Consider the following 14751-nt stretch of genomic DNA (forward strand, 5'->3'; position numbering starts at 1 on the left):
GAAACGGTGCATCGAAAGAAGCGGCGGATATGTGGGATAGGTTTGAGTGACGGTGATATCATTTTTATATATTCAAATGTCCAACAATCGCGGATGGAATGATGTGCAAATGTCCATAGAAAACATTGTTATTATGTGCATTAGGGCCTTTTACTTTTTGACACTTTTAGTGAAACACCCTGTACATGGCCCTCGGCATCTCTGGCCGAATATCAACACAATATAAATTCAGTGAATTGACGACGATTAACGTATTTGAATGTTCATACCGTTCAGAGTATGCTCTTTCTACGTTTACTAGTGTCAAAATGACACGGCAAAGTGCAGGCATGTGCAGGCAAAAATTAAACGCACTTGCTATTTCTCCGTGAATTTTGGGGTGGGCAACCACAATGAAGCGCAACAAACGACAGAACACTGACGAAAACGGATAATGAAACAGTACGGTTTTTGAAACACATCGAAGTTAAAACAAATTTCACAGCACAATTTCACTGTCACTTTTTGACGAAAATACAGCAAAAGCTCATAATGGGTGAATTCTCTTGATTTCGGTGCCAATTTGTCTTGAATTTAGCGTTGAAGTTTTTGTTTTATCTTCTCTCCTCCGAGCTTGAGTCTTTCAGCGAGGTGGTGTCCATCACTCGATGACGGTGAGGAGGACGGCGCGGGCTGATGAGCCGTGCGCTGTCGGCGGGCTCCGTAGCGAGTCCAGGGCAGCTGATGACGTTGCCGCAGGGCAGATGGTATTGCCGGGCAGAGCTACTTACTGGAGACGGTGCTGCTGGACGATGACGAGTCCAGGATGGTTAGCTCCCTAGTCGATGACATGACGTAGGGGCGATACACCGTCACGGAGCACGGACTAACCAGTCTGCGATGTCAGTGCAGATGTAGAGGCTGGGGTCCGTGTTGAGGGGCACAAGTCCCCTCGACCGCCGCTGCCACCATTATGTCGGCCGGTGGAATTGCCGACTTACTTGGAGGTTCGGTGTGCCGATGCGTCCCCAAAGCCGGTCTCGAGCACTCTGTGTATTTGATAATTCACGCACGCTTATATACAGGGTCTTGCACGCACAGCGCGATCATATAAGGAGCGTCATGCGGCAAGCGCATAAGCTTATTCGAGGAACGACGCGGAAACCTCTGCAGAACCGGTCAGTCGTTGAATTAATAACCCGGATCTGCAGCGGGCCGCACGCACCTGAACAAGGCCATACGCGCTTGTAGCAATAGTCCTTAGAACAAAGCCTTGCGACACCCCATACGGCCATGGGGGCCCATCGGTTGTTTGGGGGGGGGCCAAATGATATGATGGCCCCCCCTGATTTGCCTTTGGGGGGGGGGGGCCATGGCCCTGATGGCCCCCCCCTGCGACCGCCACTGCATGCTTTGAATTGTTCAAATACGAATTACGATGGTCATCAAATGACTAAAAGTGACATCTACACCGATCGAGCATGACCTAATAGTTTCTGCCTCTTGTCACTAGATGGCAGCATACGATAGATAGCTCTCTATGTTAGAAATTTTTGCCGTAGATCTATTTCCATAATAGCTTTTTTTCTTATAATAGGTAAATTCAAATCAAAATTTATGGTAAAAGTTACACATCTTAATAAAGGTAATAGAATTAGAAGCCAAGTGAGAGTTTGAGCCAAGCATTTCATGCCAGCGAGGATGTTCTATTGACTCTGATTGGTAGATATTGGGGAGCATCCGAATATGGACCAATGAAAACGAGCGGGACATATGATTCCTTTTTTGACAGCCGCTCACTTTCTGGCAGAGCCGGCACTCTTCCTTTCTCGCTGGACGCCGGTTGGGTTGGAGTGTCGTGCCGGTCGGGGCCCGCAAAAAACTCAAAAACCAATCATGTCGAAAGGTTTCGATCCCAAGTCCTTCGCCCAGGACTTCATTGCTGGCGGTGTTGCCGCCGCAATCTCCAAAACAGCCGTGGCCCCGATTGAGCGAGTGAAGCTGCTGCTGCAGGTCCAGCACACTTCCAAGCAGATTGCCGAGGCTCAGCGCTACAAGGGTAAGTAGTCAGTTTTTATTCATGGACGTGTACTTTTTGCCTGTGTTTTCCCCTCCAGTGCCAGTGGATGAAATATGCACAAGAGTTGTCAGCAATAAATCAGCTATTCTGATTCTTTGTGGTGTACCTACCCATCAAATTTTAGTTAAAACTGACGAGATGCCAGTTTGTGCGATGCTCAAGTACACTGTAGGCAGTGATGTGTGTTATGGTGAGGTTTGTGCATGGATTACCTTGCTCACGTAAACATTGGTGTTGGCAAAAAGGAGTGTGCTACAGTAACGTGTAGCCACTCTTGTAATCTGCTGGTTGGCGCATGCTTTCGTTGAATGCTGGTATGGTGCCTGATATTGCCACCACATATAAGGTGAAAAGTATCTGAAATGTTATTAAATTGATTTAAGTGAGTCATGGAATCATAGTGAGTAATCTGAAGACTATTATGAAGTTATGTTGACTGATGCTTAGCAGGTTAATGACATTCCTTGAGAGAAGGAAGCTGTAATGGTGTTACTTATCGTGATCAATGTTTGTTGAGGACTATAAATAAAAAGCAAAAGTGCTCATTAAAAAGCATAATAATATCAACAAATTCATTAGCCCTAGATGTCAGTGAATGGTACTTTACAGTCCATTTCAAACAAGTGGTCAAGTGAATGCTGTAGAAGCTCAAAATTGGGCATTTCTCTGTTTTAAGTTAATTATGCTAACAAAAGGTATGGTATATATTAGCAACACCCTTGTAACAAAACCTGTCAGCATTCTGGTACACATGAGGATAACAAGTACACCAGGGTTTCCCCCAGGACTCAGGAGTAATGATTGGATTGTCAGTTTGGTCTTATCACAATAAATTCACATTGCTGAATTTTAACTCAGTTATTCAAATAAACAGTCATTAGTTCCAATTTGGATCATGTGTAGCTGTTCTAAGCATATATTGTTTGTTCCAAGAATGCTGGTTCAACGAGGTGCTGCAAAGTCACTCCAGTTAACTGTTCAAAATGTGTCAATTTTGTGGTAATTGTATACCCTTGCATTTTTGTGCTCATTGTGAATTTGTTTTCCAAAACTTAATTGCAATGAGAGAAACTTGGAGCATATAGTTATTGTGAATTGCTTAAGCTGGCATTATTCCTACTGGCATTATCACAGTTATTCCCACTGGTTAAAAAGTGATACCTTCCATGTTAAAAAGGCTACTTGCAGTAGGTGTCAGGAAGATCACCTTGTTAATAGTGGTAGCTCAGGTGTTTTATTCTGAAATCTGAAGTATGGTTTCACTACACAACTTCTAGGCTGCATATTCTGTCCAGGTTATGCTTCACTTGGCAAATCAACAGAAAAGCTACAACTGGCCCATTTACTTACTTCTTTAGTGAAATCTTTAGGGCACAGTTCCTGCATTGACATGGATGTTCTGTTGTGTTCCAGGCATGGTTGACTGCTTCGTGCGCATTCCGCGCGAGCAGGGTTTCCTCAGCTTCTGGCGTGGTAACCTCGCCAACGTCATCCGGTACTTCCCGACCCAGGCGCTCAACTTCGCCTTCAAGGACAAGTACAAGCAGATCTTCCTGGGTGGCGTCGACAAGAAGCAGTTCTGGCGGTACTTCCTGGGTAACCTGGCGTCCGGTGGCGCCGCCGGAGCCACCTCGCTGTGCTTCGTGTACCCGCTCGACTACGCCCGTACCCGGCTGGCCGCTGATGTCGGCACCGGCGGCAAGCGCGAGTTCACCGGCCTCGGCAACTGCCTGGTCAAGACCTTCAAGTCCGACGGCCTGATCGGCCTTTACCGCGGCTTCGGAGTGTCCGTGCAGGGCATCATCATCTACCGCGCCTCCTACTTCGGCTTCTTCGACACGGCCAAGGGCATGCTGCCCGACCCCAAGAACACCCCCATCATCATCTCGTGGGCCATCGCCCAGGTGAGTACGAAGCGGTTAGCAAATAATTGTGGGCTGACTGGCAACTTTGGCTTGAATGGGTGGGTAATGCGTATTGGTTTGTGATGGGATCTTTTTTTTTCATGCGGATATTCGATATCGCTAAAGAAGAACGTCTTCATTGTATTTGTACCCCTGTCAGAGATGGAAAAGGATTTAAGAACACCGTAATTTTATTGTATAGCGGCTAAGGTGACCTTTTGCACTCGCAGCGTCGGAACGTATATGGAATGGGATTGTTGCTCGCAACCCCCTCCCTAAATGGACATATCGGCATATTTTGACACTAGTTGTAGACACTGAAGATGCAGTTTTATTCATTTCCTGATGCGGTGTGTTGTATATTTTGTGTTCATGTCTAACTAACATCGCTCCCTGTTTTCTCTTCAGACGGTGACCACCGGCGCCGGCATCATCTCGTATCCGTTCGACACCGTGCGGAGGCGCATGATGATGCAGTCGGGCCGCAAGGGCGCCGACGTCATGTACAACAGCACCATCGACTGCTGGCGCAAGATCGCCGCGCAGGAGGGCGGCAAGGCCTTCTTCAAGGGCGCCTTCTCCAACATCCTCCGTGGCACTGGTGAGTTTGGCCGGCAAATAGCCGAAGATCGGTGTCGGTACAGGGAGGGCGTCGTCGTTTGGACATAACTACTCGTTGTACTCGTCCGTCTCCCTGATAAAATATTGCAACCAGAGAGTAAATTATCGTGCTCGGTAGAAAGCTGAATGATTGATTTAGAAAATCATAGGAGGAATGGGCCGTGTCCTAAATCCTTATACAAATAGTGAGAACAGCTCACGTTCGATAAATCCGCAACTATTTTGTTTTGTTTGCTGGCTATTTGTCGGCCGTGGGTAACATTACCGCCGTCGGCTCCATGGCATGTTTGATGCCGTCTCTCATGGCGACGCTGCCGGCGTTGACGCGCTGTCCACGGTCCCGTGGTGGCTGTATCGACCGGCTGGCCTCCGCTGGTCGCTCTCGGACCGCTGGCTGACCGGTGCTCCTCTGGCCGTTTCAGGTGGTGCCCTGGTTCTGGTTCTCTACGACGAGCTGAAGGTGCTCATGTTCGGCTAAGCCGGCTAGCGCTCTAGTTGTGAATGGATAGGAACTGACTCGGTACGTTCCGCTCATGGAGCCTGCTCCTCTCGGGGGCGCTGTCCAATGTTAAACCGTGCGCCGGGCCGGCTGGCCCGCCGAGCTGGCCGCGTTCCACAGCCGTCACCCGGCGCGGCAGTTGGACGTCTCACCCCGACTGTTCTGAGAATCGTGTACATGATGGAGATAATATACACACGCGCAGCTGCTGGCTGCCTCACCGAAACTTTACTGGTTTTGTGAACATGCCCGCCTGGATCAGCTCATGGACTGGAGTCTGAAGCTCACGAGCCAAATTTATGTGCGGGTGGAACTTCCGAGGGTTGACTGTTGACTTGTGTTAGGTCCTACTATATGAAAGCGGCGGACTAGTCTATATTCTTAACGAGAAGATCATATTTCCTTGATTTATGCTGATCACTAAATCTCTGGATCGTCCATTTGCGTAAAGATATGTTCAGCATCACCGAAGAAGTGCTCAAGTTGAGCACTTTAACGGCGTGAATGCCCACGTCATCGTATATTTCGACTACGCTGTTAAAGCCCAGCCACCGTCTACGATGCTCCATTGGTTCCGCCGAGGCATCTGCGGTCCTTTGGCCGTCGACGGGACGGTATACGACTTCCACCCGCGTGTCGCCGACGGGAGCACTCCTGTCGGGCTGTATCGACCAGCTGCGCAGGACTGGGTCAAGTGTGCGCCACCCACTGCGTGACGTCACGGTCGTTAGCGGGGGGGGGGGGGGGGGCTGTGCGTTCCTGGCAGGCGTCACACATCACATGGCAACAGGACGGCCTCAGCTCATGTCGCTGTCAGTCAGATCAGGATGGGAAGGCTCACTAGCTGACGATTTTTGATGTGTGTAGTTCGCATAGTTCACTTTTGATCTCATCTAATGTCGTCGAAGTGATCCATCCTCGCCACTGTCAATACAATCACTAATCTACGAAACGGCAAACGTCACCCATAACTCGGCTTACCTGACGCAGCCGCCTGTCATGAGTCCCTGGGACCATTTAAATTTTCGACTGAATTTATGCCCTGAGCCCGGCCCCAGCCATTCGTTAAAGTCATCCCCGATCGTGCGAACATGGTCGCCTCGCACCCCTTGGGTGGTCGCTATCCGAGTCGGCCACGTGGCGAAAACCGGCCGGTCATGTGAACCCCGGCGTGACGTCACTGCTGACGTACGCCCCCCCCCCCGACCACGCCCACCGACCGTCTGGAACGGAGGGGCGTCAATGGCGCCCGCTGAGTGCCGCGACGGCGGGCTGGGGCTGACGGGATCAGGGATGGCCTGCCCTGGAGACTTAGTCGAGGAGCACCCAGAACAATTTTTGAATTAGTTTGGGGGTGGGGCTGGACATGGACATGGTTTCATCGCCATGCATCTCGCAGCGCTCTCAGAATGCCACCCGACTCCCCAGTGTAGTCTTCGACGTCGGATGTCCAGTCCCCCGTCCGCGCTGGAGCGACTGGAAACGTACCCTGTGCCCCTCCGCCTGCGGCCGCGGGGTCAGAGGTCAGGGACCACGCGCCGACGCCTGCCCCGCCTTACCGACCGCTGAGGCGCAGATCGAGTTGGCCAGTCAGCTGTTCTGAGCGTGAATCCATCCTCCCAAGGACGATATTTCTGCTAGCTTCCAGCTAGTTGTCCTCACTAGCCCTGGCAGTCTGTGTTCCGGTGAAGCTGTGCCTGGGACGGTGACTCACTATTCTATCGATCGATCCCGCCGCCCCAGCCTCGGCCGCGAGCGGTCATAGCACGAGCGCAGGCGCTACACCTTGGCATTACTTGTGTAGTGTCATGTATGCCTTGGGGTGGCTTGACGCGCAGCAGGCAAGGAAAACCGAAGGGATCTCATACATGCATCATGCGTATCCTGCATATCTCATGCATCATTGGCGTCGGACACATAAGAAATGGGAACTGGGAAATGCAAAAAAAAAAGTAGCCCATATCGCGTCCCTTTCGCATGACAGGTGGTACCGAAATGACATTGACATTCATCTCCATAGTCTATGGCTGTTACGCCTTCAGGAAATATTTTGAAGAGCTCGTATGGAGTGGCGCCGGCCGTATAAAAACGGCATCCTTCGACTATAATTAGACGGAAAACGGGCTTGAGCAATATCAATATGATGATATATGAACGAATGGTCATAACTCCTAATACTCTGATCTAATCAGGCATCCACATCCTGGCTCGGAAATGTCACTGGCAGTTTTGTGTCAAACTCAGACGTCGAGGGAGGTTGACGGGACCGGTCGACAAAGGACAAATAAACTCTGGGTCTATTTCGTCAGAGCAGTGCTGGGCCATCCGAAGGAATATCGGCCATCTGAAAACGAGTTTCTGGACCGGTCTCGTGTGTAATACACTGTCCACTGCCCAGAGCAATGGCCTCGAACACGAGAGCTGAGGTGGCAGTGCAAAGGCAGAACAGATACCGGCCATCGAATGCGTTCTATACCGTGTAGGTATCAGTTCGCTGAGCGACGACTTATCGCATTTTATGAGCTCGATGAAGTTACTTCCGTTTACTAACAACAATAGCTCGCAGAACAAATAAGTCCCCGTATTTTTTTCATTTGCTCTTGGTGCACAAAATAGGTATACGAGACTGATCGACCATCAAAGGTCGAAGTACCCCTCATCCAGCTGGAATAGTGATTGAGCGTCATTCCTTGTCTTCAGACGAACCTTCTACGTCCGACGTCTCTCCCTCCAGCGTCCGGGGCCCGAGACGCCCGTGCCTGCCTCCCCCACCTACCCCCTCCCGTCGCCAGCGGGCCGAGCCGTTCCGCGAATAGCCGCGGTGCTGGACAGGTCGCACCCGACGCGGCACCGTCCGGCGTCCACTGGCTCCCCTCGCGACCACTACGGCCGCCGCGTATTCAAATCCTGGAAAACGAGCCCCTTGCCCCCGATTGCGTCATCCCCTCGCCATCGGCTACCCATCTGAGGTGTATTCGGCACCCCAGGAAAACCGTTTCAAGTGAGCCCCGGCTGTTTGGAATGTTCTGTAAGGTCCGGATCCTGATGTCCCATGAAAGGGTGGCCGGTCTGCGCCCGATAAGGATCACAGGATTAGCCCGACCGCCCGACCCATCCACACAGCGGGAGCGGGGAAAGGATTAGGAAGGGATTCGGAAGTCGGGACCGTTGGGAGGGGGGGGGGGGAGAGAAGGGAAGGCGACAATTTCTGAAGCCAGGGGATAGGGAGATCCGATATCGGAGCCGCAAATCGAGCCGACTGCTACAGTGCTAGCTTTCTGCCCGTATCGACACTTGGCGGTTGGCAGAATCCTCGGTCTGATATCTGGTGCGGAGAGAGACGATCCTACTTTCGTAACGGAACGGCTCGGTTTAGGCCGTGCCCCCTCTCCAGCCAGCGCCACCTAGCGATCTGGGTCGCAGTCCGACGTTGCGCAAGCGTCGGCGCTCCTCGGCGCGTGGGGCCCCACTGTCAAATTGGACGGGCGGGGCTCACCGACCGCGTGTCGGACCGCGCTGTCAGCTGATACGGCACCGAACGGTTGAGGCAGGTGGTACACCTACACGCGTGATCAGAGGTGGCGTACGCCCGTCCGACGCATACCCTGGGGTAGGGTAGGGCGGGGAGCACCGGCGTCCCCGTTAGGAGGGGAGTCTCGCCTGGATGGGCCTCCGACAGCCGCATGGGAACAGGGGCGGTCCCGCCGGCCCGCGAGCCAGCCAAGGCCACGCGCAGGACTTTCAAGGACAGGGGCCAGACGGCTGACGGCGACCGGGAAAAGTCCACAGTCTGGGGCTTCATGGAATACAGCGACGGGCGACTCTCGTCGGAGAAACCTCGCTTATCTCTAGTGAACGCCGGCGATTGTAATTCACAACCGATGCGCTCCAGCTGGTATTTCATCGAATGCTCAGCAGTTCCGTAGTTCCAGAGAAACAAACCATTACGCCACCGCAGCTCTGCAACATCTCGGTAGTTGGGTAATCGGCATACGTCACACCCAGGGATGACGTCTGTTTCATTGCGCCTAACAAATACATACGATTACTACGATTAATACCTACTAAGTGTAAAATTTATTGGACGGTGTGCTTGAAAGATCAAAGGAAAAAGCTATGACGTTTTATTTCCAGCATTTAAACAGCAGTATGAAGCGATCCTTGAGCGATCCCAAAGATCCCAAGTTCACGCACACAACAGCTGACATCCGTGGCCTTAAAGGGACCCTCCCACCTTAACATTAGTTTTGAGTTGAGATAGCCAAGTTTGCGGCCAGGCTCAGAAACCACCATTTATCCTGGTCGCAACCCCCGCAGCTTTATGGTGTTAAAGAAATTTCTTCCCTTTACTTGCAGGGTGGGACCAGCGTGGTCCCTATCTCTTAACCATTACGGGAATCTGATGACGTCATCAGGCTTTCGAACGTCCGTTAAATGTTTGACTAAAACGTTTTGTAGCACGCGGTGGTATATGCTGCTTTGCGCGCAACAAATGCCGCACTTTCAAATAAAGTCGCTAGGAACAGCGGAGATCCCAAAAAGTAAACAAAAGTAAAAGTCTAATATCTTGAAAACCGGTGAATATTTTTCGATGAAATTTGGTAAATATTCGTTTTTGCTCTTTCTGAACCGAGCGACATCACTTTCATGCCAATTCATTAACTTTTTTGAAGGTGGGAGGGTCCCTTTAACCTTCCCTTTGTCAACACAACCCTCCCATCAAGTTCACAGACCTTTGGCAAAACGCCCACAGAGAGCATGCCACGTCTCGCAGTAACCTAAACTCCAACCGTGACCTGTAAACCCCACTGGCGGCCAGCTATAGCTCCATTCGCCGATAATCGCGCGGAGCGGGGCCGAAAGGGGGGCCTGCTCCGTTATATCCGACCCTCCGCCGCGGTCCCCGCGGCCCAGCTGAGGGCCTGGCACCCTCCCCGGCCGTCGCTGACGTCACAGATCTGGCAGCGCCGCCACGGCGGTGGGTCGCACTCGTGCACCGTATCCCGATAGCTCTGCCTGCCTGCAGCCGGCCGGGAATCGTTCCGACTCGGACGTTCAGCTTCAATGGCAAGCACACGAACATAGCCGTGCTGCCGTAAATATGGCCGGTCTGATGACTGGACGGACAGGGACTGGGTAATGATGGGTCCCACCAAGGGTAATTCGGGAAATATAGAAGGTTACCTACGTTTGGAGATCCACTTGGTTCCGTACTTGAGAAGCGGTTGGTTTAACGGATCCCATCTTCGATTTCAAACGCCACCGCTGCCTTGACAGCCATCCGCCGTATGCACATTGCCCGCTAAGAGGATGCAACCCTCTCAACATCGTAAGTCGGTACGAATTATCCCAATGCCGATTGTCCCACGCAGTACGGACAGCGTCGAACGGAACCCTCGACTTTATCTGTCGCGTTTTAGTTCGCGTGTGAGGGCCGCCACTATCAGGAACTCAAGAAATACAGGTCAGGTCGACGTATCCATCAATCAGTAACTATTTGCAATGCTGTGACAAAGAGCTGCAAGTCATACGCCCTCGAGTTATGTTATCGGTGCACCCAGGGCACTAAAGAGTCGGTGCACCCATCCGATAAGTCAATAGGTAAAGGTGACCCACGCGACGTCACATGATGCGATAATAAGGCGTGATATAACCGTTGTTCAGTGTTCACTCACTGAGCCACTTGGAGGAGTGCCTTACGTATCAATGTCTACAGTTGAGTGCGGAAAGACCATGACGTGTGTGATAAGAAGAGCATCGCATTTATTGGTTTATAATGTAACATACTTACCCTCGAATAAAAAGTCACACGCAATGCATCCATGAATGCACATTAACATTTGGTGACTGGTACATTTTCAAACTTGGTGACAGTTTCTTCAAACTTATTTTGAAATAGGAAGTACGAACGTTCAGCTTACAACTGAATACGCCTGTAACACCCGAATGAATGTGTTGCATGATTACATTGACTATTGACTATAAGTTCCAACAAAGACAGTGAGTAGGTAGACACATGCAAAGTTGAATTGGCCGACTGCCAAAACGATAGCTGATAATCCAGAGCCTGTTTGCAGCAAATATGAACAGAAACAGTGATCAACTTGAAATGAGCAGGCCCATCTACCAGACAGCGGCAAAATGTTGCGACCGGCAGGCGGCTGGCTCAGGCTTGGCTCAGGCCCAGCACTGCGGGCGAACTCGCTCAGAGGTGGCGTCATCTGTGATTCGGAAGTTTCACCTATGGCCACCAGAGGGCAGGGCGGTCGCACAAACTGGCTAAGAACGTAGGTGGCGGGCGGGTTACGGACAAAAGTACGTATCGCTAAAGTACGTAGGACAAAAGTACGTAAGCAAAAGTACGTAGGATTAAAGTACGTATCGCAGAAGTACGTACAGTATAAAGTACGTATGGACAAAAGTACGTCAGGGACAAAAGTACGTATCGCAGAAGTACGTACAATATAAAGTACGTATGGACAAAAGTACGCCAAGGACAAAAGTGCGTATCGCAGAAGTACGTACAGTATAAAGTACGTATGGACAAAAGTACGTCAGGGACAAAAGTACGTATCGCAGAAGTACGTACTATATAAAGTACGTATGGACAAAACTACGTCAGGGACAAAAGTACGTATCGCAGAAGTACGTAGGGTATAAAGTACGTATGGACAAAAGTACGTCACGGACAAAAGTACGTATAGCTAATGTACGTTGGGTAAAAAGTAAGTATGGACAAAAGTACGTCACGGACAAAAGTACGTATCGCAGAAGTACGTAGGGTATAAAGTACGTATGGACAAACAAGTACGTCACGTACAAAAGCCTACGTATAGCAAATGTACAGGTCTCGCGGGTTTTAGCGGTAGGTTTTGCACCTAGAAAATTTAGTGTACTTCAGGCTATATCTTTGTCGTCTTAAGCTTTTAAGTGTTGAAGATGCGATCGACTTGTTGGGTAACAAGCCGGCCATGATCGTATAAAATGGCTTCATCGTAGATCGATTAGTTTCTGAGATATAACCGGAAATGTAAAAGTGCAAAACCTACCGCTTAATCTCGCGAGACCTGTACGTAGAGTATAAAGTAGGGTAGCCTTGGGCAAGACGCCCCAGATAATTTATTTTGCTACATAGGTACCTACTTTTGTCTCACACCACCTGGAAGGCCAAATTTGTGCTCAATGTGTTCTTTGGACATCTGACATTTTACTTTAAATTCCACCCCTCAAATTCATTCAATTATGATCGGACTCCCAGCTAGGAAGTGCTTTGTGAAGCAACTGCAAATGGGGCATTTTGCCCCAACCCCAGGGCAAAACGCCCCACGGCCTGAGGCAAGAAGCCCCATACACTAGATTAACCCTCGCGGGCCCGGGGGGCGTTTTTCGCCCCCCCCGTACGTAGGGTATTAAGTACGTACCCAACCCTTGGGTTAAGTTGATCAATGTGTAATACCTTTCTTATTCTTTATTTAATGAGCATTTGTTACAAGGCATAGCAAAAATTTCTCGATGAGTAAATGGGCGAAATGGACAAAGCTATATTATTTGGTATATGAATTTATCATGAGTTCCCTGTAGTATGGCAACAGAGCAGCAATAAAGAAAAAATGGCTCAACTTACACTACTATACCCTACTTCTAGCTTACGTACTTTATACACTACGTACTTTGGCATACGAACCGTACGTACTTTTGGCTTTTGGCATACGTACTTTTTACACTACGTACTTTTGCATACGAACTTTTGCGTACGAACATTTGCGTACGTACTTTTGGCATACGTACTTTATACACTACGTACTTTTGTATACGTACTTCTGCGTACGAAAATTTGCGTACGTACTTTTGGCATACGTACTTTATACACTACGTACTTTTGCATACGAACTTTTGCGTACGAACATTTGCGTACGTACTTTTGTCATACGTACATTTTACACTACGTACTTTTGCATACGTACTTTTGCGTACGAGCATTTGCGTACGTACTTTTGGCATACGTACTTTATGCACTACGTACTTTTTCATACGTACTTTTGCGTACGAACATTTGCGTACGTACTTTTGACATACGTACTTTATGCACTACGTACTTTTGCATACGAACTTTTGCGTACGAACATTTGCGTACGTACTTTTGGCATACGAACTTTATCGCCTACGTATATTTGCGTACGAACATTTGCATACGTACTTTTGTCCTACGTACTTTAGCGATACGTACTTTAGTCCTAAAATCCAGGCGGGCGTAGGTCAGGGAATCAACAGCCATGTTGCGAATCAGGGCAAGTGCTAGTGTGTATCTTTCAAATACCGGGTACGGCTCTATTTATCTCCGATAATGTCATAAAACCATAAGGTAACGGAGCAGAACAAACGAACGAGACGTCGCGTGATATCAACTTGCACCGTCATATCTTCTGAACTTATCAACAACGTTGTCAGAATCGAACGTCGCAACCTAGGGTCAGAAACATAACTTTTCGTTGCATTTCGCACCTGTCTATGTGCACCAAGAAGGCAAGAGGAAACACCACAAACCATAGGTAACGGAAGCGATAGCGGCCTTACTGACATCTGGACTCATGTAAATCAGAAATGCTTACGGAAAAGGTGTGAAATAGGCAGCTTTGCAATAAAAAAGACGCATATCATTCCCCAGTGACAGTGCAGACTCCGAGAACGCTGGCGTCCCAAAGGAGCTTACCAAGAGGCCTTCTGAGCTGCCGATTAGTTATCCCGAACAATCAGGCGATCTCATTTCGCTGAAATGATTTACCGGACTAAACAGCTATCAGCATTAGTCCGATACCGTGGCTCTACGGTAGTTGATCAAGAAGCTCGGGAGCACTGATCAAGTGTCGACTAGGACAGGCGATAAATGCCTACTGAGTCAAGGTCGTTCCTGACTTCTGAGTCAGATAATATAACTGAGCTGCAACTCGTCGCAATGCCTCAGCACTCCGGGCACCTACAGGCACCGCGATTAGGTCCTCAAGGCTGGCTGCAGCTTCAAATAAATTCAATTTATAATATCACCGACAGGAAAACTCAGCCTCTGAAACAGTCTGTGCTAACCAGCAACAAAAAACATACAACGGCTGACCGGAAGAAGAAACGGGGAAGCACGTCACGAACTAAAAGGAAAACATTAAAATCAGTTAGAGCGGCAACCGTCAAACATGTCATACGGAAACCGTCGGAGACAGAACGGAGAACAAAGCCACAAAAGAAATGACGCAATCAGAGCATTGTGAGACTACCTATTCGGAGCGAACCGGAAGCAGCGATAGTCACTGAATTCAGGCGACATTGTTGTCGCAATTATGTCGAATCGAACCACTCTTCTCCCCTCCCACCTGCACCAATGGCCGCCCTTGGGCAGCCCAACCCAGATCTCCCCCCCCCCCCTGGATCCACCTAGGCTCTTGGACGTGTTGAGCCGACAGCGCCGCCTGGCAAACATTCCCGGAAACTGACCGGACCGGCACTGCCTTATATGGACAGTGCCCAGCCCGGCCCCCTCAGCTGAGCCATCTCCGACTCAGGTTACACGCCTGTGACGCCATACGCCGGCTCACGGGAGCACAGAGTCTGAGGAATGTCGCTCACCTAACCATACTGAGTCGGCGGTCGGCCGAATGTCTGAGATGTGCTGTGACCCA

General features: G+C 49.9%; 1 protein-coding gene across 1 annotated transcript; it reads left to right on the plus strand.

Annotated features, from left to right (window-relative positions):
* The first annotated feature begins 1759 nt into the window (after positions 1–1759).
* LOC122387649 (ADP,ATP carrier protein-like) lies at positions 1760–5314 on the plus strand. Its single transcript, XM_043378017.1, has 4 exons — positions 1760–2038; positions 3473–3963; positions 4372–4564; positions 5007–5314. The coding sequence occupies exons 1-4, from the start codon at positions 1876–1878 to the stop codon at positions 5060–5062; spliced, it is 903 nt and encodes a 300-aa protein (XP_043233952.1). The 5' UTR covers positions 1760–1875; the 3' UTR covers positions 5063–5314.
* Positions 5315–14751: the final 9437 nt, after the last annotated feature.

Source organism: Amphibalanus amphitrite, unplaced genomic scaffold (genome assembly GCF_019059575.1).
Source record: "Amphibalanus amphitrite isolate SeventyFive unplaced genomic scaffold, NRLGWU_Aamphi_draft 000294F_arrow, whole genome shotgun sequence".
Taxonomy (NCBI): Eukaryota; Metazoa; Arthropoda; class Thecostraca; order Balanomorpha; family Balanidae; genus Amphibalanus; species Amphibalanus amphitrite.

Coding starts and splice junctions, on each gene's coding strand:
- LOC122387649 (XM_043378017.1), top strand. CDS start 1,876: ATGTCGAAAGGTTTCGATCCCAAGTCCTTCGCCCAGGACTTCATTGCT. Junction 2,039..3,472: donor CGAGGCTCAGCGCTACAAGG/GTAAGTAGTCAG, acceptor GTTGTGTTCCAG/GCATGGTTGACTGCTTCGTG. Junction 4,565..5,006: donor CAACATCCTCCGTGGCACTG/GTGAGTTTGGCC, acceptor TGGCCGTTTCAG/GTGGTGCCCTGGTTCTGGTT.